Here is a 21182-nt window from a genome sequence, read left to right as displayed (position 1 = left end):
CTGGCCTGACCCTTCCTTTATCGTCAGTCCCCCAGCACTCTTCCCCGACTTCACCCCCAAATTACTCCCTCCCCACCCCCGCTCCCTCGAGCACAGATGGGCCTGGGAGACAGTGACGTGGGCGCCAGGCACCGTGTCTGCTCGAGTGGCGGCTTCCGCCGGCGACCGCCTCCGCAGCCCCGCCTGCTCCCTGCATCGGGGACACTGGGGCTGAGATCTAATGACTTAATGGGGGGTGGGGGAGACTAGAGATTCTGAGGGTAAGGAAGGGGATCTTGGGGAGTGAGATGAAAGATTAAAGGGGAGATCTAGGATAGGAGATCGGGGGTGTAAAGAAAGAACCAAGAATAGGATAAAACGGATCACTGCGGGAAGGAAGACAGGAGATCATTGAGGGCCAAGAAGGAAAGGGCTAAAACACAGGCACTCCAGGGGGAAGCAGGATGAGAGACTGATTAGAAAGGGGACTGAAATGGGCACCGCGGGGTCGCTGAGGAGGGGCGCGAGGATGAGGGGCTGTACAGAGGGTGGGCGGGGGAGACTCCTGGAGGCGCCGGCCTGGGCAGAGCCATCCGTTTCCCTCAGGGAAGAGGTCCGGAGGGCTCTGAAACCCGGTATCCGTGAGGTCTGTTAGAGATTCCGTTAGGTCACGTCAGGCCACCGCGGGGTCAGGGTAAGGTAAAGCTAAATGAGGTCAGCTCGAGGTGGCTACACCGTTGGCTGAAAGGCGAGTAAGAAGCGCTGACCTTTTGGCCCCGGTCCAGGGACTACACCTCCCAGAGTGCACTGTTCTCTCCCCCTTGCCCCCAATGAAGAAAGAAAAGAATGCACGGCCGCACGGCCAACTGGTGGGTACAGTTTTCCTTTAAGGCTGCCTTTGACGTCGCAAGGGTTCCAGAAGGTTCTCCTGGGATTCGAGCAGTGGCCAGTACGTCCCACCTTCTCAACCCGGAGATTGGACTAATATAGTTGCCCCGGGCTCGGGTCTGAGTCTCAGGCACGAGCCAATGAAATCAAAGGCCGAGTGGCGTTGCCGCCCTCTGTCTTTTTCACCAATGGCACGACAAGATGGCAAAGAGGCGTGGTTGAGTGATCCCAGAGGGCGCCAATCAGATCCATACCAATCACTGCCTGGAATGTGTGCGCGTGTGGCCGGGTGACAGGGGCGGAGGATGGGCGGCTATCACCAGGCCGCTTGTTGAAAATTGCCCAATCACAGCAGAGGCTGAACTGAGTGACGGGAAGGCGGTTCAATGGGCGGCGCGGAGGCGGAGCCGTGGGGGCGGGCTCCCGGTCCCGCTGTCGGCGGCCGGCGGGCAGGCGACTCCTGTCCCGGGTGGAGGCGGCGGAGCCGGAGCCGGGGGAGGGGGCAGCGGCTGTCTCACGGACCACGGCGGCGCCCGCAGCTCCTCACCGGTGAGGGCGCCGAGCCAGGACTCGGGGGTCCCGGGAGCGGGGCGTCGCGAAGCCAGGGCTCCTGGTGTTGGGGGGTTGGGACACTGAGGGCCCGTAGGCTCTGCTGCCGTGGGGATGCGGGGCCCTGGGGTCTGCAGGGTGCTCGGAGTCCTCGACCCGAGCTTGGCTGTTACAGGGGGCAGCCAGCGTCTGAGCCGGGGAGGGGAGGGGAGGGGAGGGTCGGGTCGGGTCGGACCGGACCAGATTGGGTTCTGTGGGACGGAGGCGTCTGTGAGCAGGCCAGCCAGCCAGAGCGGGTGACATCACCGACCACCCTCCCCCGCCCGAGCCCCCTCCCCTCCTCTCCTCGCCGCGCCTTTTGTCCCGGCCGAGCTCCGCTCTGCCCCGCCCATCCGCGAGGGAGGAGACTCCCGTCAGTGACTTCATTGAGTAGGTTCTTGGGGATTGGGGTCGGGTCCTCCCCAGGGAGAGGCGACAGGAGCTCACTGCCTCTCGGGCCCTCACAATCACACCTGTCACAGGTACACACGCTGCCACTCACAAACACACGCTTGCACTCCCAGCCTCACTGACACGCTGCCATACAGCCGCTCACAGCCAGCCAGACACTGCTGCACCTGAGAGCAGGTGGCCACGGGTCCTCTCCCTTCACTCTCCACACCTGGGGATCAGGTCCGGCACCTGCTGCGCCAGACAGGCCTTGCTGGGCACGCGCCTCTGAGAGTCCGAGGAGGTGGCTTCCAGAGCTGCAGCACTTCAGGCCGGCTCCGGTGGAGCGATCAGAGGTGAGGGGCTTGGCTGGGCATGTTTAAGCGCACAGTGCTCTCCTGCCCACCCCCAGCAGCACCCCCACTACAGGCCCGAGGAGCTTTCCGGAGCTTCCCACACTCCTGGGGAGAAGACTTCTTAGCCAGCTTGATGTTTAAAATTCAGCTGGAGCCCTTAAAACTTCGAGCGTGGACGCTGAATGGGTTTGTAAAGTTTCGGTAAGTCCCTCCGGAGAAGGGCACTCATACCCATACCCAGTCAAACCCTCCACACGGCCATCCCTTCCATTGCCTTCCTGCTTCCTCCACCTCATCCTCATCCCCTCCGTGACATACAGGGACCCCTCTCCTGCCTCACCTACATATTTGAATGAATTGCACCCCTTTTCATTCCTCTTATCTCAAACCCTTCAGGTATCCATTTTCCACAGACATTTCCTCCAATATTTCAACTCTCTACATTCCTCCCTTTCAACCCATCATTAACCCATTTTCCACCTCAGCCATTTCCACTTGTCACTCATCCCCCTCCATCAGTACATCATTTTCGGTATCAGCCATCTCCCCTCCCTGTACCTCAACAGTCCCCCTTGCCATTTTCTCCCCATTTTTCCTTCCTGCCTCTACCTTAACATCCTCCTCATTCTTCTCCATCAAAGGCAGTGCCATGCCATGGGGCTCCTTTGTCATTCCAACACGTGGCCTGTGGGTAGGGGGGAAGGGAAGGAGGGAGGAAAGCAGAAGTAGAAAAAGGAGGCAGATCCTGAAAGAGCTTGCCCTGTATCTGTGGAGGCAAGAGATGTATGGGCCTAGAGCAGCTAGCAGGTGGGTACCAGGGAGGAAGCTGGCCGGGTGCGGAGGTAACGCAGGGACAGAAAAAGGAGGTGGGTGGTTGGTGAACTGTTCCACTGGCCCTCTGCCTGGAAGCTGCTGTAGTTCTCTGGGGGCACCCTCTTGGTGTGCTAGGGTTCCTTCCCAGTCCCAGGGAGAAGAAGGTGTGGGTTGAGGCAGAAATGGCAGACCACCCCCAGCTCCCTCTCAGACGGCTTTTGCTGCCATTTCTGAAAATGGCTGCCCCCCCCGCCCAGGGTGCTCTTTCTTCTCTGCCTCTCCCAACCCCCCCCCCACATCTCCCCCACAGACGTGACATGCTGGTGGGGGGTGATGGGGGAGTACCCGCCTTTGTTGAGCCTTTTCTTCGTCAGAGAAAGGTGACTCCCAGAACCATGAGTCAACCCAGCCACCTGCAGCAGAGCCTATGGGGGCAGAAGTGAGGGCCATTGTCCCTGCCCACCTAGGGCCTTGGGCACCTCCCCCTTACCCGGTTACAGCCCTCACTCCTGCCAGGACACCCTGTACACCTCCCTTCTGTGAAGCAGTCAGAGGCAGAAAGGCAGGTCTCAGCTGTGGCTGCCAGCCTAGGACATTGCTAGAAAGACTCTGGTTCTCCTGGCTTTGGCAGGGGTTGGCCAAGTCTCAGAAGGGCTGAGAATGGTTTCTGGCCATTCCCCCAGAGAGCTCTAGCTACAGGAAAGTCCCCCTTCCCCTGATATCCACCACAGACACACCGATGGAGGGAGACTGGAATGGAAGAATTTGGGTTGTGCGTTTCTCTTAAAACAAATGCTCCTGCACCCACCTTAAAAGGGACTCAGAGGAATATGGGTCTGACGCTGGGCCAGATCCTAAACTGCAGGGCGGACTGGGGCGCGGGGTGGGGCTAGGAGAGTATTAAGGAAATGGTGGTTGGTTAGTGCCCAATTGTCTCCTAACAGCTGGGGTTTAAAAAGTCCTGTCCCCAGGATGCTTTTGTTCACTCACACTGGTGCTTAGGCGGCACAACCCTCACAGTTTTGTGTGTAGACGCTGGGAAATAAGGGAACCGTTGCCCTGGTTGGGGGAAGGACAGTATCGCACCCCCTGCTAATGAGGGAGTTGGAAACAGCAGTTTCCAAAGGCTGTGAGTCACCCTGTGATCTGAGTCACACGTGAGGCTTAGCATCTTCAGGGGGTGGGGGCGGGGAGGCCTGGGGTCTCCAATGGCAGAGAGGACTCCAGACACCCATTCCCTGACTCAGTCTGGCTGGCCAGGACAGCTGGCGGAAGACCCAGGCCTGTTCCCAGTCCTGGGCCACTGCCCCAGCTGCCCTCAGCCTGGGCACCATGCCTGAGGTGTGGCGTAGGAGACCACGATGCTCAGGTGACCTCACCCGTTACACTGACCTTCGCCAGCTCCTGTGTGTGGGTCGCTCAGTCCATGGTGCCACCTCACTCAGCAGGGCCTCTCAGGGGTCCTCAGACTGGCCCAAGGACCAGGGCCTCCGCCTAGCCCCAAGAGTGGGCCACAACCTTCATTTTCCTGCTGGGAAAACCCAGGAGGTGAGGACGGAATCACAGAATTCTAGAATGTCAGAGCCGGAAGAGATCATCTAGTCCAAACCTTTCATTTTACAGATGGGGGGTATACAGGCCCACAGAACAGGCATGACCTGCTGAAGGTTACCCAGGGAGTCATTTAGGGATTGCAAGATCATCAGGAACAGGGCTGGGGCAGAAGAGGAGAAGGCATCAAGTCTTGGCCCTGGGTTTCTTTCAGAAACAAGGAGACCAGTGCTGGTCCAGTGGCTGTGATGGGAAAAGATTATTACAAGATTCTTGGGATCCCATCGGGGGCTAATGAGGATGAGATCAAGAAAGCCTACCGGAAGATGGCCTTGAAGTACCACCCAGACAAGAATAAAGAACCCAATGCTGAGGAGAAGTTTAAGGAGATTGCAGAGGCCTATGATGTGCTGAGTGACCCCAAGAAACGGGGCCTGTATGACCAGTATGGGGAGGAAGGTAAGAGGGCAGCACTCTAGCCCAATCCCGGACCCCTCTGCTTGGTAGAGGTCCTGGGTGCACCAGTTTGTGTAGCAGGGAACTGGAGGCTGTGGAGGGGTGAGGGCGGCACGGGTTTCCAGCACTGCCACCCAGAGGAGACAGGAGCCCACCCACTACCCAGCTCAGCTCACCCTAGTTCTCCCCGCCTCTCTATGCTCCCTCCCTCCTTGGGTTCAGGCCTTAGAGAGGTCTGAAGCAAGAGCCAGAGGCCTTCCCCGCCCTTCTTTCCTTCCCAGCCTTATTAGTCCTGCCTGAAGTCTCTGCTGCTTCATTGGCTGATGGGGAAGGTTGGGGAGAGGGAGTGTGTGGCTCTCTGAGGACAGAGCATTTACATTCATCAGCATAAAAGTCTGGCCCTTAAGCAGCCTGGGAATTAACTACCAGAGCTCTGAGCAGAAATGGTTTTCCCCTTCTCTCCCCCAGTCCTGCCTGCTTCTGGCCAGCAGAACAGAGGTGGAGCTTTGCCTCCCAGAGGAAGTGGCAGGGATCCAAGGGTGGAAGGGGAACTGCTGCTGGCATCTTCCCCCTTCCCTGGGGTAGCTGGTGGCCATGGGGTGGGAGGCAGGAAAGGCCCAAATAAAGCCTCTGAGAGGGAGGCCCCTCCCAGCACATCCCACGGCCATGATGTAGCTGCTAATTCTGGGCCTGCCCCTCAGGGCTGCCTGCCATCCGCCAGCCACAGGCACCTGTCAGGCTATATTAAGAGACATTGTCACGCTGAGGACTCTCCTTCCTGGGAAGAACTGTCCTTCCTCCCCAACAGAATCCACGTTTCTTTCACATTCTCCTCCTCTTCACCCTCCCCATTCTATCCTCAAAACTAAATGGGCTAATCATATGTAGATAAGAAGGTTATTTTCTTCCCCTCCTCCTGGCCTTGTGTTCCATGCCCCTCTGTGCACCCTCGTCCTCCCAACTCCCTCTTCCTATTCTCCATGCTGCCGGTTCCTTCCATTCTTCCTGCCTACCTCCTAGACGTGCCAACTCCCAGATTCACCAGATACCGGCTGGCACCCCCAGTATTCTTCCAGCTAAGACATTTTTCTCTCTGGCATGGAGCAATGGGAGGGATAGGAGTGGGAAAGAGGGAAGCAGTGCAGACACCATGCCACCATGTGACCTGTCTTGGAATTGCACCCATTCCTCCATTCAGCCTCACCTTTGTTTAGAAAGAAGGCAGGAGCTGGGAGAGCTCCCCGGAGATACTTCACCCCTTCTGCCTAAGTGAAGGGGTCCAGACGCCAGGTTCTGATGCAGAACCCCATCCCAGGAGGGCCCCTGAGGATGCAGCATGGCCTTAAGGGGACCTCCATGACCTGGGGAGGGAGAAGCAGCTTAGAAATGTTGGTTATATTTCTGTCCACCCTGCCCAATCCCCAGCAGCCATCTATTATAGAGCAGTTATACACACAGACTCCGTGTGCAGCTCCAGCAAGGGACAAGTTGCTCCCAGCTTGAAAGGGGGTAGCAGTGGAAGAACAGAAATCTCTATAGAGAGAATTACCCCTTCCCTTCATCATCGGTCCAGCCTCCCTCCCTCTCTCACCAAGCTCTGCCAGGCTGCTTACACTTGCTTGATAATCAGCCCCTCGATAGAAGGAAAGAAGAGATCCTAGGTCTTGGGGGAGGGGTGAAGAGGCAGCTGCCACAAGTCCCTGAACCGTCTGCCACTTGTCCTCTCTAGTGAAACTCAAATCTGCCCTTGTGGTTCCAGGAAATAAGAGGCTAATTTAGGCTCAGATCTCCATGATCAGTTGAAATTCTAGATAAACGGCCTCAAAGAGAAGGGTCTCTTTCCTAGCCTAGACCCCATCCATAGTCTCCATATTCCAGAGCAGTTTTCAGTGTGAACCCTCTCCCCACATCCCCCACTACCGCCAGCACCTCCTCCTCTGCAAGAAAGCTGCCTCCAGGAATCTGAGCCCCTTAGGACCCGACAGAGAGAGCAGCTAAGGTCACCACCTGCCACGTGCCAGCCCATTCATGCATTTTGGTTGCTCAACATTAGGTGTGGGATATGGAGTTCGCTGTTGTATAACTCCAGGGAGCTCCATTCCCATTGTAGTCTATGTCTGTACAATGTGTGAATGACACTCCCTAAAGTTGTGTAACACCGAGCAGAGTGTGGGAACAAAGCATTTGAAAATTTTTTCTAGAAAAATATCTCTTCATCTCCAAGCTAATGAGCTTTCCCACTTTTTAAGGCCTCCTGATTTCCCATTTGAGCAGGAGTCAGGGAAAGAGGAAATATTGCTAGAAGCAGAGTGAAAGTGGTCTTCCTCCTGGGTTGCATCCCTACCCTATTTACCAGCCCCCTCTGTGGTCACATCCTGTCTGATTGCCCCTTGTCCTGTATGTCTTTGGAGATAAGCAAAGATTTGGGAACCAGGTATGACTTGTAATGTGATACCAGGCTAGTCATTCAAAGCTTTTTGAGATACCTTTGGACCATGAGTATGTGGAAAAGATTACAGGACTGGAAGTCACATCCTCTAAGTCCTCTAGTCCTGGCTTTTCCACCTATTGGGTAAGCCAACCTCTTTGAATCTCAAGTTGTGCATTGTTATTAAATATATAATTAGGAATGGAAAATAATCTTGCCAGAAGCCTTTCTTACTCTATTAGCCTGGCCCTCTCTGTGGGATTTAAATGTTGCCTCTTTCTCTAGGCCCGTGAACTGGGAGCTAGAGGGCAGGGGGAAGACACTGGGGTGGGGCCAGGATGAGCCACACTGCCCCTAACTTCTCCTCCCCTCTAGGCCTGAAGACCGGCGGTGGCACATCAGGTGGCTCCAGTGGCTCCTTTCACTACACCTTTCATGGGGACCCCCATGCCACCTTTGCCTCCTTCTTTGGTGGCTCCAACCCCTTCGATATCTTCTTTGCCAGCAGCCGCTCCACTCGGCCCTTCAGTGGCTTTGACCCAGATGACATGGATGTGGATGAAGATGAGGACCCATTTGGTGCTTTCGGCCGTTTTGGCTTCAATGGGCTGAGTAGGGGTCCGAGGCGAGCGCCAGAACCACTGTACCCTCGGCGCAAGGTGCAGGATCCCCCAGTGGTGCACGAGCTGCGGGTGTCCCTGGAGGAGATCTACCATGGCTCCACCAAGCGCATGAAGATCACAAGGCGTCGCCTCAACCCTGATGGGCGAACTGTGCGCACCGAGGACAAGATCCTGCACATAGTCATCAAGCGCGGCTGGAAGGAAGGCACCAAGATCACCTTCCCCAAAGAGGGTGACGCCACACCTGACAACATCCCTGCTGACATCGTCTTTGTGCTCAAAGACAAGCCCCATGCACACTTCCGTCGAGATGGCACCAACGTGCTCTACAGTGCCCTGATCAGCCTCAAGGAGGTGGGGCCTAGTCAGGCTGTGTGTGTGTGCTGGGGAGATGGTGGGGACATTCCCCCCCTTCCTGCCAGCTGGCACATTCTTTCCCCACTCAATCTATTTCCTTCCTTCCCACTCACCTTGCCCCACCTTTTCCTCACTTTCTGCTTCGTCTTCCCCAGGCGCTGTGTGGCTGCACTGTGAACATTCCCACCATCGACGGCCGAGTGATCCCTTTGCCCTGCAATGATGTCATCAAACCAGGCACCGTGAAGAGACTCCGTGGGGAGGGCCTTCCCTTCCCCAAAGTGCCAACTCAGCGGGGAGACCTCATTGTTGAGTTCAAAGTTCGCTTCCCAGACAGATTAACACCACAGACAAGACAGATCCTTAAGCAGCACCTACCCTGTTCCTAGGCTCTGCCCCAGCCAGTCCAGAGCCTACCACAGCAATACCCCCAACACTCACTTCCACTCAATGTGCACCCAGCTTGATGTCCACTGGACACTGGCAACTTTTTTCTAAAATGCAAAAAAAAGCCACTGGTTTTCAGGAAAATGTTCCTGTCCCTGACCCTTTCAGAGCTGGGCTGCCTGGGGGGAGTGGGAGGGAGGTGGGGAGAGCTAGCCCAGGCCAGGGGTCAATGTTCATGTCACTAGCTTTGAATCCAGTTTCCACTGCAGTGGCTGGAGAGTGACCTGAGTGCTACTTGAAGATATGTAGAGATTCCTTATCCATGCCTGTACATAGCATGTCCTTCTCCCCTCAGCTTTGCTAATACCAGTCCCCTCCCTTCCCTTTGGCTTCCTGCTGTTGGGGGCAGAAGAGAATAGAAAGGACATTGCTTTCTCAGCCCCACCCCCAGGTCCACAGTGTCTGAGGTTATGGCACACATATTCATGCACAAGAAGCACTCACCTAGAGCTGTCTGTGCCTCTCTGGGAGAGAGGAGAGGGGATAAGAAGGGAAGGTTCACAACCTGTGAACAGGACTTGAGCACGAGACACTTTTCATCTGGAGCAGGGTGGTGAGCTCCTCAGCAGCCTCCGCAACAGCTGCCCTGCCTACACCCACAGAGCTGGAGGTTCTATCCTCCCTGCTGCTCTCAGGAGTGTTCAAGGGTGGAGGGCAGGGAATGGGGCCTGAGGTATTAAGGCTAAGAGGTTGGGGGCAGGGCCCATGTCCCAGCCTTCATTAGGAAGGGAAAGGGCTTTGGGGTCAGGTGGCAGCTATTCCCCACCAAGAGATTCAGGGTCACAGGTTTTTCCCCACACCTCTGAACTCAGGGCCTAGCCACCCCCAAACTTCCAAATCCCACTTTTGTGATATGTGAAGCTACTTATTTCTTACCCTTGGAGGCTGTGTGGGGAATTTCCAGCCCTTTCATGCCTGTGTGATCCCGCCCCACCCCCACAGTTGTATAAAGGTCATAGTGAAGGAGCTGGGGGAAGACTGCTTCAGCCAGATCCTGGGGTGGGGTCTTTAGGTTTTCTCACTTTGACAAGCCCCTGAATGTTTTTATAGTAGTTTTTTTGTATTTTTTTGTAATGACAGTATTATGTAAAAAATAAAGTATTTTAAAAATATGGCATCTGAGCAGGAGCAACAAACCAGGGATGGGGGTGGGTGAGGAGGGCCACTGTCACCCTCCCTCCCGGGCTCTGGTCACCGTTGAGAAGCCCAAGCAGACCCTCAGTATAAGCTGAAGCTGACCCCTGCCTTCCTCTAAACCTCCTGGGATTTCTAAAACATATGCTCCAAGCACAGCACAGACAGAAAGTACCACTCAGCTATTAGAGGAAACATCTGTTTGGGAAGGAAAAATATCCCTGCTCATGAGAGACAGAGACCATTGTCTTCAGATGCTCTAGCATGAAAACAAATAGATTTTCTCTTCTTGTCTAAACTTTCTCTGAGTCAGATAAATTTTCCTTCTAGGAGAAAATTTATCTTCTAGGAGGGGATGGAGGACTTTTTTTTTTTTTTTTTTTTTGAGACGGAGTCTTGCTCTGTCGCCCAGGCTGGAGTGCAGTGATGTGATCTTGGTTCATTGCAGCCTCCATCTCCTAGGTTCAAGCAATTCTCCTGCCTCAGGCTCCCGAGTAGCTGGGATTACAGGCATGTGCCACCACACCCGGCTAATTTTTGTATTTTTGGTAGAGATAGAGTTTCACTATGTTGCCCAGGCTGGTCTCAAACTCTTGACTTCAAGTGATCTGCCTGCCTTGGTCTCCCAAAGTGCTAGGATTACAGACATGAGCCACTGCTCCTGGCGAGGCTGAAGGACTTTCTGGCTAACTAGAAGAGACACATCCCCGAAGACAGAGCCTGGCCATTGGAGAGGGTAGCCAGAGGTACCTGGCCTCCTTGGCCCATGCTGGTGAGGCCTGGCTATGGACACAGACTCCCTGGGAAGCATTGAACACAGCTGCAAATCCTTGAATCTCACAGTTATCTGGGGATGTCTGTCCTGCCCTCTGACCTGCCCATGTCTACTGAGACAACTGGCCCTCAGGAACTGAGTGGTGGCTGCATGAGGGGGCACTTGTCCCTTTGCTGCGATCTGGGTAGAAAGGAGCCCTGTAGTTGCAGAAATGCCCATCTGCAGGCTCTGCCTAACCCTGGACGTCCTCCTGGGGCTCACTTTCCTCTGAGCATGAATCCCACATCTTCTCCAGGATCAGGCTATGACAGTCATGCCCTCCTGAGTGCCAGTGTCCCCAGTACTATCCAGACAGCACTGCCTTCAGCTGGGTCTGGCTGAAGCTGACACTAACTGGCTTTTTTCCCACAGTAAAGACACTGAACAAAAGCTCCTCATCCTTTCACCTGAGGTACTTTTGTACCTCCTTTGAAAGGAGGAAATGTGCAGAAACCAGAGGGTCTTGCTCACAAGGGTATCTGCTAATCCCCTGGCCTGAGCAGGGAGACACCCCCACCCTACATCTCCTACTCAATGCTCTCCTCCTTTGGGGCTCCTAGGGTAGCCTCTCTCCTGACTTGTGGCTAAATTCTTGTCTGGGATTTTTCCTAGGGCCTGAAGATTTGGGATTCTGGTCTGCTGGGCCAGACTGCTCCCTTTGGCCTCTGTGTGGACATAAAAGACCTGGGAAATTATCATGTCCTGCTGAGCACACTCTGGGGATAAGATTTTTTTTTTTTTTTTTTTTTTTTTTTTTTAAGACAGAGTTCACTCTTGTCACCCAGGCTGGAGTGCAATGGCACGATCTTGGCTCACTGCAACCTCCGCCTCCCAGGTTCAAGCGATTCTCTGGCCTCAGCCTCCTAAGTAGCTGGGATTATAGGCGCCCACCACCACACCCGGCTAATTTTTGTATTTTTTAGTAGGCACGGGTTTTCACTATGTTGGCCAGCCTGGTCTTGAACTCCTGACCTCAGGTGATCCGCCCGCCTTGGCCTCCCAAAGTGCTGGGATTACAGATGTGAGGCACCGCGCCCAGCCAGGGATAGGATTTTGAGAGCCTAGAAGCAAGGCTATCTGCGGCAAGGAACGCTTCAATGGGAAAGTCCTAAGGCTGACTGTAACCTTACCTGCAATTTGAACCTTACCCTTCTTAGAGGCCGCATGAGGAATTTCTGCTATTGTAATGCCTGTGTAACCACCCCTAGAGACACTGAAGTGTGCACAGAGCTGTAGAAAAGTCAAGACAGTAAAAGAGCTGTGGGAGAGACTAGTTCAATCTGGTCCTGAGGAGTTGGGGTCTTTTTTCTCACATTGATAAGCCCCTGAATGTTTTTATAGTAGGTGTGTGTGTGTATGTGTGTGTGTGATTTTGTAATGATAGTACTATGACAATCATTTGCTCATCTTGTATGACAGTAATATCCTCTTTAAGGCTTGGCCATCCTGGATCTTGGGCAACCAACATTCCTGGCTGGGGAGTACTCCTTAGTCACTGGAGCCCCTTGACTACTCAGATGGGCATTTATCTCCTGGACATCTTCCCGTTGTGGCTTAGGAACTGAAGTCTCTTTGAAATTCCTACCTCCCTGGCCTCTTTGGCTCTTAAAGAAATTCCTAATCTCCGATATCCTTTTCCTAAAGAAAAAACTCCAAAAAGATGCTATGCTCTGTGGTGAGCCCCTTCTGCCTCCAGGCACTGCTCCTCCATGGCCAGAGTCTGTTGGGATACAACTCCACTCTCATCCGTTGGGTATGTCCTGCCTTTGTCTGACTCGAAGTGACTCTGGATTGCCTCTCTTGGCCCTCAAAGTCCCACTCTGACATGACTTGTCCATGGAGAGGGCAAAAGGAGCTAAAAAGTTTGTTTGCTGTCCTTGAACTAGGGTCCTCTGGACTTCCTTGCTTACAGTTGAGGAGGCAAGGACTCTCCAGGGTGGGGGCTGAATTCCTTGTGATTAGCTTATCTCCTGACCTGTCTGTTTCTTTCAAGGAGCTACGCAACCTCAATTTAGCCATCCCTGAAACATGGGTGGCTGAGGGATAAAGGTGGACTTGGGAAAGGAGCCATGATTTGGTCTCTATCACCTTAAGTTTTATGGATTCAGAGACTTTAAAGAGGTAAACTCTGTCTCTGCCATGCTCAAAACCATACCACTTAGGCTTCTAGTGCCTGCGTAGCACCTGCATCAAGAAAGGAAAGCTTCCAAGAGGTATTTAGGCAGTGTTCCTGCACTAAGAGTGCCAAATTTCCAGTTTTCAAGCAGCTATAGGACTTCCCAGAAGGGAGTGATATATCACTGTCAGCAAGCCATGAACAATACACATATATAGGCCACCTGCCCAAGTGAACTTTCAGGGTGTTTTCCAGTTGCTTCCAGTCTAGGTTCTCTCTTGAATGCATTTATAAGTCGTTTCCTGACCCACTCCTTGAGTGATTCAACAAGTCATTTTTTTTGGTCTCCTCTGATGAACCAGCCCCCAAAACCCCTACTGGGTAGCTTTCTGAACGCCTTGATAGGTTACCTTTGGGACTCTTTCTCAGGCTATGCCTCAGACCCTTCCCTAGGTCATTCTGAAACTTGACGGGGGCCCCTCATATGGAAGCTTCTTAGGTGCCCAATCAATTCTTCCTTAGACTCTTGCTGCCTTGACCCATAAATACCTCGAGGGCTGTAAGAATCTATGATTGTTCCTTAGCTGAGATGTGTCTGTTATTTGCCCTGAGGCTGCATCAGCACCAAAAGCTCTTGCATCCTCTAGGCCAGGACCCACTAGTGCTACATGAGGCTCTTCCAAAAAGCTGTGCTCTAGTTGGTTCCAAATACTATTGCTTATAGGAAATTCTCTAGGAAGAATAGAAAATGGCCCATAGTCCTGGGAGGCCAGGCTGTACCGAACAAGGTTGGGAGTTGGAAGACAAAATGCTTCCTAAGATCTCTGAATTAGAGAGAGTAAAAGCTAGAAATTTTCAACAAATGTTGAGCTTCAGTTGGGGTGAGAGACTATACCTCATTCTGGGTCCTAGGAAAGGATACCCCAGAAGCCTTAATCTGGGGTGAAGAAGAAAGTAATAGGAGCAGGAATGAGGATTGAAGGTGGGCCCAAGGTAGGTGCTGGGATGAAAGAGAGTTTGGAGCTGGGGGAGCAGTGGAGAACCTTTAGCCTGTATTTAAACCAGAAAGTGGAAGTGGGTATTAGAGATTCTACTGACTAAAACAAAGAGAGACTCCAGTGGAAAATAATCACCAGAAACCAGGACAGTAGCCACCAGGGCCTCACTGGTGAGACTCCAGGAGAGATGGCTCCATCTCCCAAGATTTTTGAATTTGGGAGCTGCTGAGGATGTGCAGCTGCTCTGGTTTGTCTTTGGTGCTCCACAGTGGTTGGGAACCTATGTTATCCTGTATGCCAGCAAGTGGCTCTAAATAGTTCCAGAAAAATATACATATATACCCCTCTAGCAAAGACTGGGAGACTCATTGGGTGAAATCATTTAATGAAACATCTGTCCAGTCTTTGGCTAAGCTAGTCAAGCAAACACTTCAGGGGCCACATACAACAACAAAAATACAGAATTTACAGAATTATTAAAGTCACTACACGAGCAAACAACAACAATGACAAATAGCAACAACAAAGCTTGGAGGGAAGGGGGAATCTAATTTCCAGAAATACCACATTATACTATTCTAAATGTCCAGTTTTCAATAACAACTATAAGACATGCAAAGAAAAAAAGAGAATGGCCTATATACACACATGAGGGGAAAAAAGCAATCAACAAAAAGTGACCCTGGGGAATCCCAAACATTAGATTTACTAAAAAGACTATAAGTCAGCTTTGAAAAAAATATTTATAGAGGCAGGGTCTCACTATGTTGCCCAGGTTGGTCTCAAACTCCTGGCTTCAAACAATCCCCCCGCCTCAGGCTCCCAAAGTGCTAGGATTACAGGTGTGAGCCACTGTGCCTAGCTAAATCTACTATTTAAAATTTGTTTTTAAAACAATGAAGAAAAACTTTGTCTAGGCCAAGCAGTGGCTCACTCTGTAATCCTGGTGCTTTGGGAGGCTGAGGCAGGTGAATTGCTTGAGGCCAGGATTTCGAGACTGGTCTGGGTGACATGGCAAGACCCCATCTCTACAAATAGAATGAAATAATTAGCAGGGAATGGTGGTACCTGCCTGTGGTCCCAGCTACACAGGAGTCTAAGATGGGAAGATGGCGTGAGCCCAGAAGGTCGAGACTGCAATGAGCCATGAGCCATATTCACACCACTGTGCTCCAGCCTGGATGACAAAGTGAGAACCTGTTGCAAAAAAGAAAAAAAAAAAAGACTAAAAAACTTAACAGAAGTGTGGAAATAATGGCTCACTCAATAGAACTTATCAATAAGGACGTAGAAATTACTTTTTTAAATAACCAAATAGAAACCCTAGGGTTGAAATGTATTATAACTGAAATGAAAATTTTGATAGGAGCTCAAGAGCAGAGTTGAGAAAGCAGAACAAAAATCAGTAAACTTGAAGGTAGGTCAACTGAGATTATCCAATTTGAGAAACAGAAAGAAAAAAGAATGATGAAAAATGAACAAAACCTATAAAACCTGTGGAACACCCTCAAGTATAAGAACATAAAAATAAATAACAAAAGCCTGAGAAAGAGAAGAGAAAGAGAAGGCATAAATATTTAAAGAAATAATGTTTGAAAACTTCCCAAATTATATTAATCTACATACCCAAAAAGCTCGATGAGCTCCAAGCAGGATAAACAGCAAGAGATCCATACCTAAACACATCATAATCAAACTGTCAAAGACAAAGACAAAAAGAGCATCTTGAAAGAGGGAAGAGAAAAATGACTTGTCACATACAAGGGGTCCTCAATAAGATTAACAGCTGATTTGTCATCAGGAGCCATGGATAAGGCAGGGGATGGGCATACTCAGAGTACAAGAGAAAAAAGTCTGCCTAGCAAAACTGTGTATCAAAATGGGGAGTTGGAGGAAGAATATGGAGAAAAGCACTGCCATAGGACAGCTGAGACTATGGCTGAGAAGGTGTCAGTGGACAGCATGGAGAGGTAGGCTCTCACAGCAGCTAAGGAGCTGGCCACTTAGAAGCATGAACCAAGACTGCACAAATTCTGGGAGCTGCACCTGAAGTAGATTGAAGCTTGAAAATTAAATCACCAAGAAGTTGTGGAGGACGACAAAAGACTTAAAACTACCTGCAAACTGGGAAGCTAATAAGGCTCATTTCAAATGGGAATTGCAGGAAGGAGAAAAAAAAAAGAATGTTCAGACAAAGAATATGAGAAAAGATACAGAAAGATGGGAGAGGAAAAACAAGAGGAAAAACTCCAATCTGGGATTTTTACATTATGCCACTTCCGAGTTACACTAGTATCTCTGGTTGACCAAGCAGATCAAACCTGACATAGAAAGATATCAAAAACTAAGAGACAAATATGGAGAGGAGTTCTACACAACATCCAACAGCCTTCTTCATGGAACATATGTGCCTTCCACGAGGAAATTGATAGGACAGAAAAGCAAATTGAAAAATGAGACGAATATAGCTGGAGACACCCTTAGGATTATGATGCAGATATCAAGTACTAAACATTTAAAGAATTAACACCAATCCTTCTTAAACTCTTACAAAAAAATGAAGCAGAGAAAAACTTTCTAACTAATTCTATGAGGTTAGCATTACCCTGATGCCAAAGGCAAATAAAGACATCATTAGAAAAGAAAATTACAGACCAATATCCTTTATAAATATAGATGATAAAATCCTCAACAAAATATTGGCAGGTTGAACTCCACAGCAAATTAAAAGGATCATTTACCATAACCAAGTGGAATTTGTTCCAAGAATGCAGGGGTGATTAAACATAAGAAAATAAATCCATGTAATACATCATATTAATAGAATGAAGGGGAAAAACCAAATGATCATTTCAGTCGACGCAGAAAAAGTATTTAACAAAATCCAATGTTTTAATGATAAAAATTAAGAAAACTAAGAATAAAGAGACCATTTCCCAACATGATATAAAGTATTTATGAGAAACCCACAGCTAGCAGGATATCAATGATGAAATAGTGAAAGTTTTCCCCCTAAGATCAGGAACAAGAAAAGGATGCCTTGTTAGTTAGTATTGTAATGGAAGTTCTAACCAGAGCTATTCAACAAGAACAAGTAATAGAAGGCATCAACTGAGAATGGTGGCTCATGCCTGTCATACCAGCATTTGAGAGGCCAAGGTGGGAGGACTACTTGAAGCCAGGAATTCAAAACCAGCCAGGGCAAACTTTTCCTGAGGAAAAGTTTGGAACTTCTTAGAGATTGATTAAGTGGTTGTGATCAGAATGTTCATAGAAATATAGACAGTAAAGGCCACGCTGACAATGTCTCAATACAAATTAAGAACTTATTGGGAACTGGACCAAACCTTGTTAGCAGAAACAAAGAACTGGCTGCATTGCCTCCATGCTCTAGGACTCTGTAGAAGGTCAAACTTAAGAGTAATGACCTAGGGCATCTGGTGGAAGAAACTTCTAAGCAGCAAAGCCTTCAAGAAGTGGAGTGGCTGCTTTTACCAGCTTACAATCAGTTCCAGCAGGAAAAGAACGACCTATGAACCCCAAATATCTGAGACAGGTCTCAAACAATTTAGAAAGTTTAATTTGCCAAGGTTAAGGACACACCCATGACACAGCCTCAAGAGGTCCTGATGACATGTGCCCAAGGTGATTGGGGTACAGCTTGGTTTTATACATTTTAGGGAGACATGAGACATAAATTAATATGTGTAAGATATACATTGGTTCAGTCAGGAAAGGTGGGACACCTCAAAGGTGGGATGGGGGTGGGAGTGGGCTTCCAGCTTATGGGTAGATAAAAGACAGAAGGTTGCATTCTTTTGAGTCCTTGATCAGCATTTCACTGAATACACAATTTAATCTGAGCCAGGCATGGTAGCTCACACCTATAGTTCCAACACATTGGGAGGCTGAGGCGGGTGAATCACTCGAGGTCTCTCAGGACCTCTCACTCTCGGGAGTTTGAGACCAGCCTTGGCCAACATAAAGAAACCCCGTCTCTGCTAAAAATACAGAAATTAGCCGGGCATGATGGCACATGCCTGTAGTCTCAGCTACATGGGAGGCTGAGGCAGGAGAATCACTTAAACCTGGGAGGCAGAGGTTGCAGTGAGCTGAGATTGCACCACTACACTCCAGCCTGGGTGACAGGGCGAGACTCTGACACACAAAAAAAAAAAAAAGAAAAAAAAAATTTAGTCTGTCTCAGGGAATCTGCATTTTTACATACACAGTAGGGCACAGGAAGCAATCGGATATGCAATTGTCTCAGGTGAGCAGAGGGATGACTTCCTGTCCCACATCTGTGAAAATAAGCTATCAGTTTACATTGCCAGGGTGAAATTCAACAGAACTGTTTTAGGGTAAAGATCTTGAGGCCCACAAGAAATTTCCTTGTGGGCAAATTGTGAGGGAGGTTTTTTTTTTTTTTTTTTTTTTTAAATCTTTGTAGCTATCTTATTTAGGAATAAAATGGGAGGCAGGTTTGCCTGACATAGTTCCCAGCTTGACTTTTCCCTTGGCTTAGTGATTTTGGAATCCGAGATTTATTTTCCTTTCACATTTCTTCCATTTCTTTTAAAAATATTTCAGAAAGAGCATTTTAGAAGAAAATGAGTCTCCAGTCTCAGGTCTTTCTGATCTCTCATAGCTAGGATGATTTATTCTAGACAGGTAGGTTTCGCATTATTAGAAAAGCTCATTTTTAGCAGGTTGTAAAATATCATGTTCTACAAAGAGAAAATAGGGAAAGAAAGAGAAAGAAAACAACAAACAAATGAAAAGATAGAGCCATTTTTCTCTGAAGTCCATATATCAGTAGGCAGGCATATAGGTTGCTGTTATTTTCTTCTGAAGCTTAAGTTGTGTAGCTTCAGTTCACAGGGTTTTAAGAAAGCACAGCATAATTTTTAGTGATTTCAAATCAGGAAAATGGAAAAAAAAAAAGGAAGGAAAGAGGAAAAAAATTGAAAATATTATTTTGAATACCTGTACCCCCCCCAAAAAATTTAAAATTCAGTCCAAACTATAAAATAATAAAAATTGAAAAATATTAGGCAAGACTAGAATCTAATGACAGGTGCACTATAGTTCACTTTGAAAAATAATTTTTTCTCTCTCCAGTCCCCATTTTCACTAAACACAAATCACAGGACAAATTTATGCATAAAATAAGTATTAGTCTTATATACTTGGCCTGAGTATTTGCATGAAGTAAGCAAGAATAATTATGTGCTGGCCAGGTGCGGTGGCTCACACCTGTAATCCCAGCACTTTGGGAGGCTGAAACATCTGGCTCACTTGAGGCCACAAGTTCAAGACCAGACTGGGCAACAGAGAGAAACCCCATCTCTACTAAAAATACAAAAACTAGCCAGGCATGGTGGCACATGCCTGTAGTCCAACTATTCAGGAGGCTGAGGCACGAGAATCACTTGAATCTCAGAGGCAGAGGTTGCAGTGAGCCCAGATCGTGCCACTGTACTCCAGTCTGGGCAACAGAGCAAGATTCTGTCTCAAAAAAGAAAAAATTTGCCATATAGGCTCTTTTTTTTTCAAACTGGCTTTGCTGGACCTTTATTCCATAAGAAATTTCAGATTAGACTTCAATGCCTCGAGCCTAGCCTGTGCCTGCAGATACCTGTATTAATTGGGTGAATTCCCAAGATAATTTGAGGCTCCTGGGCCTATCAGAAAATGACTTTTTTTTTTTTTTTTTTGAGACAAAGTCTCACTCTGTCACCCAGGCTGGAGTGAAATGGTACAATATTGGCTCACTGCGACCTCTGCCTCCCAGGTTCAAGTGATTCTCGTGCCTCACCTCCCAAATAGCTGGAATTACAGGCACATGCCACCATGCCCAGCTAATTTTTTTATTTTTAGTAGAGACGGGGTTTTGCTATGTTGGCCTGTTGGCCAACTGGTCTCAAACTTCTGACCTTAGGTGATCCACCCACCTTGGCCTCCCAAAGTGCTCGGATTACAGGCATGAGGCACCACACCTGGCCCAGAAAGTGACATGCTTTACTTACCACAGGTCAGGAAACTGTACAGGAACTGTGTGGACAAGGCATGAGGCCAGCTTTCCCAAGGGGCTTTTATGGCTCTATAAGTCAACTTTGATTCCTTAAAGCAGTTGATTTATATCTGAAAGTATGCCATTCCAATCAAAGCCTTGGTAAAATAACCAGTGTCCAATTGTATCCTGTTACAAAAGAAAACATTATTATTGAACTTATGCAAATAACTAGACTGCCATAAATTAAGTATACTTGCAAATAGTTTTCAAATTCTGGAGAAATCAGGTAGAGGAATATGCTTCAGATTTTGCTCATGGGAATTTCGTTTACTCAGTTGTTAAAAGCTGTAAATCGCTCAAAGAAAAAGGGTTTTCTGGACTCAGAAACAAAAGAATTACCAATGTTTCAAACAAAGTCATAAAAAGATTATTTCAGTTTTCCATTAGTTTAGTCTGTGTAATTAACTCCAATTCTACTCAATGTTTATGAACACATTAGCTGTCTATGGGAGTCTTAGACGTTTCTCCTCTATTCTAGTGTCACAATCTCCAAAGTTATCAGAAACCTGCATTCAAAAGCACCTGTCAGAGTCATATAGCTATTTATAAAATCACCTTTTGAAAAGGATAAAAGTAGGCTGGGCGCAGTGGCTCATGTCTGTAATCCCAGCACTTTGGGAAGCTGAGGTGGGTGGATCACTTGAGGTCAGGAGTTTGAGATTAGCCTGGCCAACATGCAAAACCCCATCTTTACTAAAAATACAAAAATTAGCTGGACATGGTGGCATGCACCTGTAATCCCAGATACTTGAGAGGCTGAGGTGGGAGAATTGCTTGAATTTAGGAGGTGGAGGTTGCATTGAGTCAAGATTGCACCACTGCACTCCACCCTGGGTGACAGAGTGAGACCCTTTCTCAGAAAAAAAAAAGGATAAAAGCAAAACAACTGTGGATGACAAAACTCTTAGAACAGTCATAGTTAGACACAATTGACAAGGAAATTTGGTTACTTCTGTGGCATGCAACAATTTTACATGATAAGCATAATTACTACTGACAACACATACTAAGACTCATCCGAATCACAGAAATCTGAAGAATGGTAAATACCATTTCATATTTGACAAAACTTCTTGTATGATTTTATTATATCAAATAAGCCAATTATGTCTTTTTTTGCACTTCAGGGGACCTAATATCAAAAAAATTAATGAGAAGCAAAGTTAGA

General features: G+C 48.9%; 1 protein-coding gene and 2 long non-coding RNA genes across 10 annotated transcripts; 1 reads left to right on the top strand and 2 right to left on the bottom strand.

The window, feature by feature from the left end:
* The first annotated feature begins 1329 nt into the window (after nt 1-1329).
* On the top strand, nt 1330-9986 carry DNAJB5 (DnaJ heat shock protein family (Hsp40) member B5). Of its 8 annotated transcripts, none has more exons than XM_065530407.2 (5): nt 1330-1416; nt 2261-2402; nt 4780-5024; nt 7825-8426; nt 8585-9986. In XM_065530407.2, exons 2-5 carry the CDS (start codon nt 2335-2337, stop codon nt 8816-8818), a joined length of 1149 nt encoding a protein of 382 aa, XP_065386479.1. In that variant the 5' UTR covers nt 1330-1416; nt 2261-2334; the 3' UTR covers nt 8819-9986. The 8 variants fall into 8 exon arrangements, with proteins under 8 accessions (XP_065386479.1, XP_065386480.1, XP_065386482.1 ...); XM_065530408.2 differs by having other exon boundaries at nt 2258-2402; XM_065530410.2 differs by lacking the exon at nt 2261-2402 and adding an exon at nt 2089-2201.
* LOC141408646 (uncharacterized) lies at nt 2728-4543 on the bottom strand. The gene is made up of 2 exons (XR_012424618.1): nt 4407-4543; nt 2728-3439 (listed from the first exon to the last, which is right to left on the bottom strand). It is a non-coding gene; the product is annotated as an uncharacterized lncRNA (long non-coding RNA).
* Nucleotides 9987-14309: 4323 nt separating the features above from the next.
* Nucleotides 14310-20677, bottom strand: LOC107127633 (uncharacterized). The gene is made up of 2 exons (XR_006692705.3): nt 19968-20677; nt 14310-15135 (listed from the first exon to the last, which is right to left on the bottom strand). It is a non-coding gene; the product is annotated as an uncharacterized lncRNA (long non-coding RNA).
* Between the last annotated feature and the right edge of the window lie 505 nt (nt 20678-21182).

The sequence above is a fragment of the Macaca fascicularis genome, chromosome 15 (genome assembly GCF_037993035.2).
Source record: "Macaca fascicularis isolate 582-1 chromosome 15, T2T-MFA8v1.1".
NCBI lineage: Eukaryota > Metazoa > Chordata > Mammalia > Primates > Cercopithecidae > Macaca > Macaca fascicularis.
This window is presented reverse-complemented; position numbering and strand designations above follow the sequence as displayed.

What these genes read in the sequence shown, in the direction of transcription:
- DNAJB5 (XM_065530406.2), top strand. Translation starts at nt 2,221, where the DNA reads ATGTTTAAGCGCACAGTGCTCTCCTGCCCACCCCCAGCAGCACCCCCA. An exon ending in AATGGGTTTGTAAAGTTTCG is followed by an intron (nt 2,403 to 4,779) that starts GTAAGTCCCTCC and finishes GGTTTCTTTCAG; the next exon opens with AAACAAGGAGACCAGTGCTG. An exon ending in CCCTGATCAGCCTCAAGGAG is followed by an intron (nt 8,427 to 8,584) that starts GTGGGGCCTAGT and finishes CGTCTTCCCCAG; the next exon opens with GCGCTGTGTGGCTGCACTGT.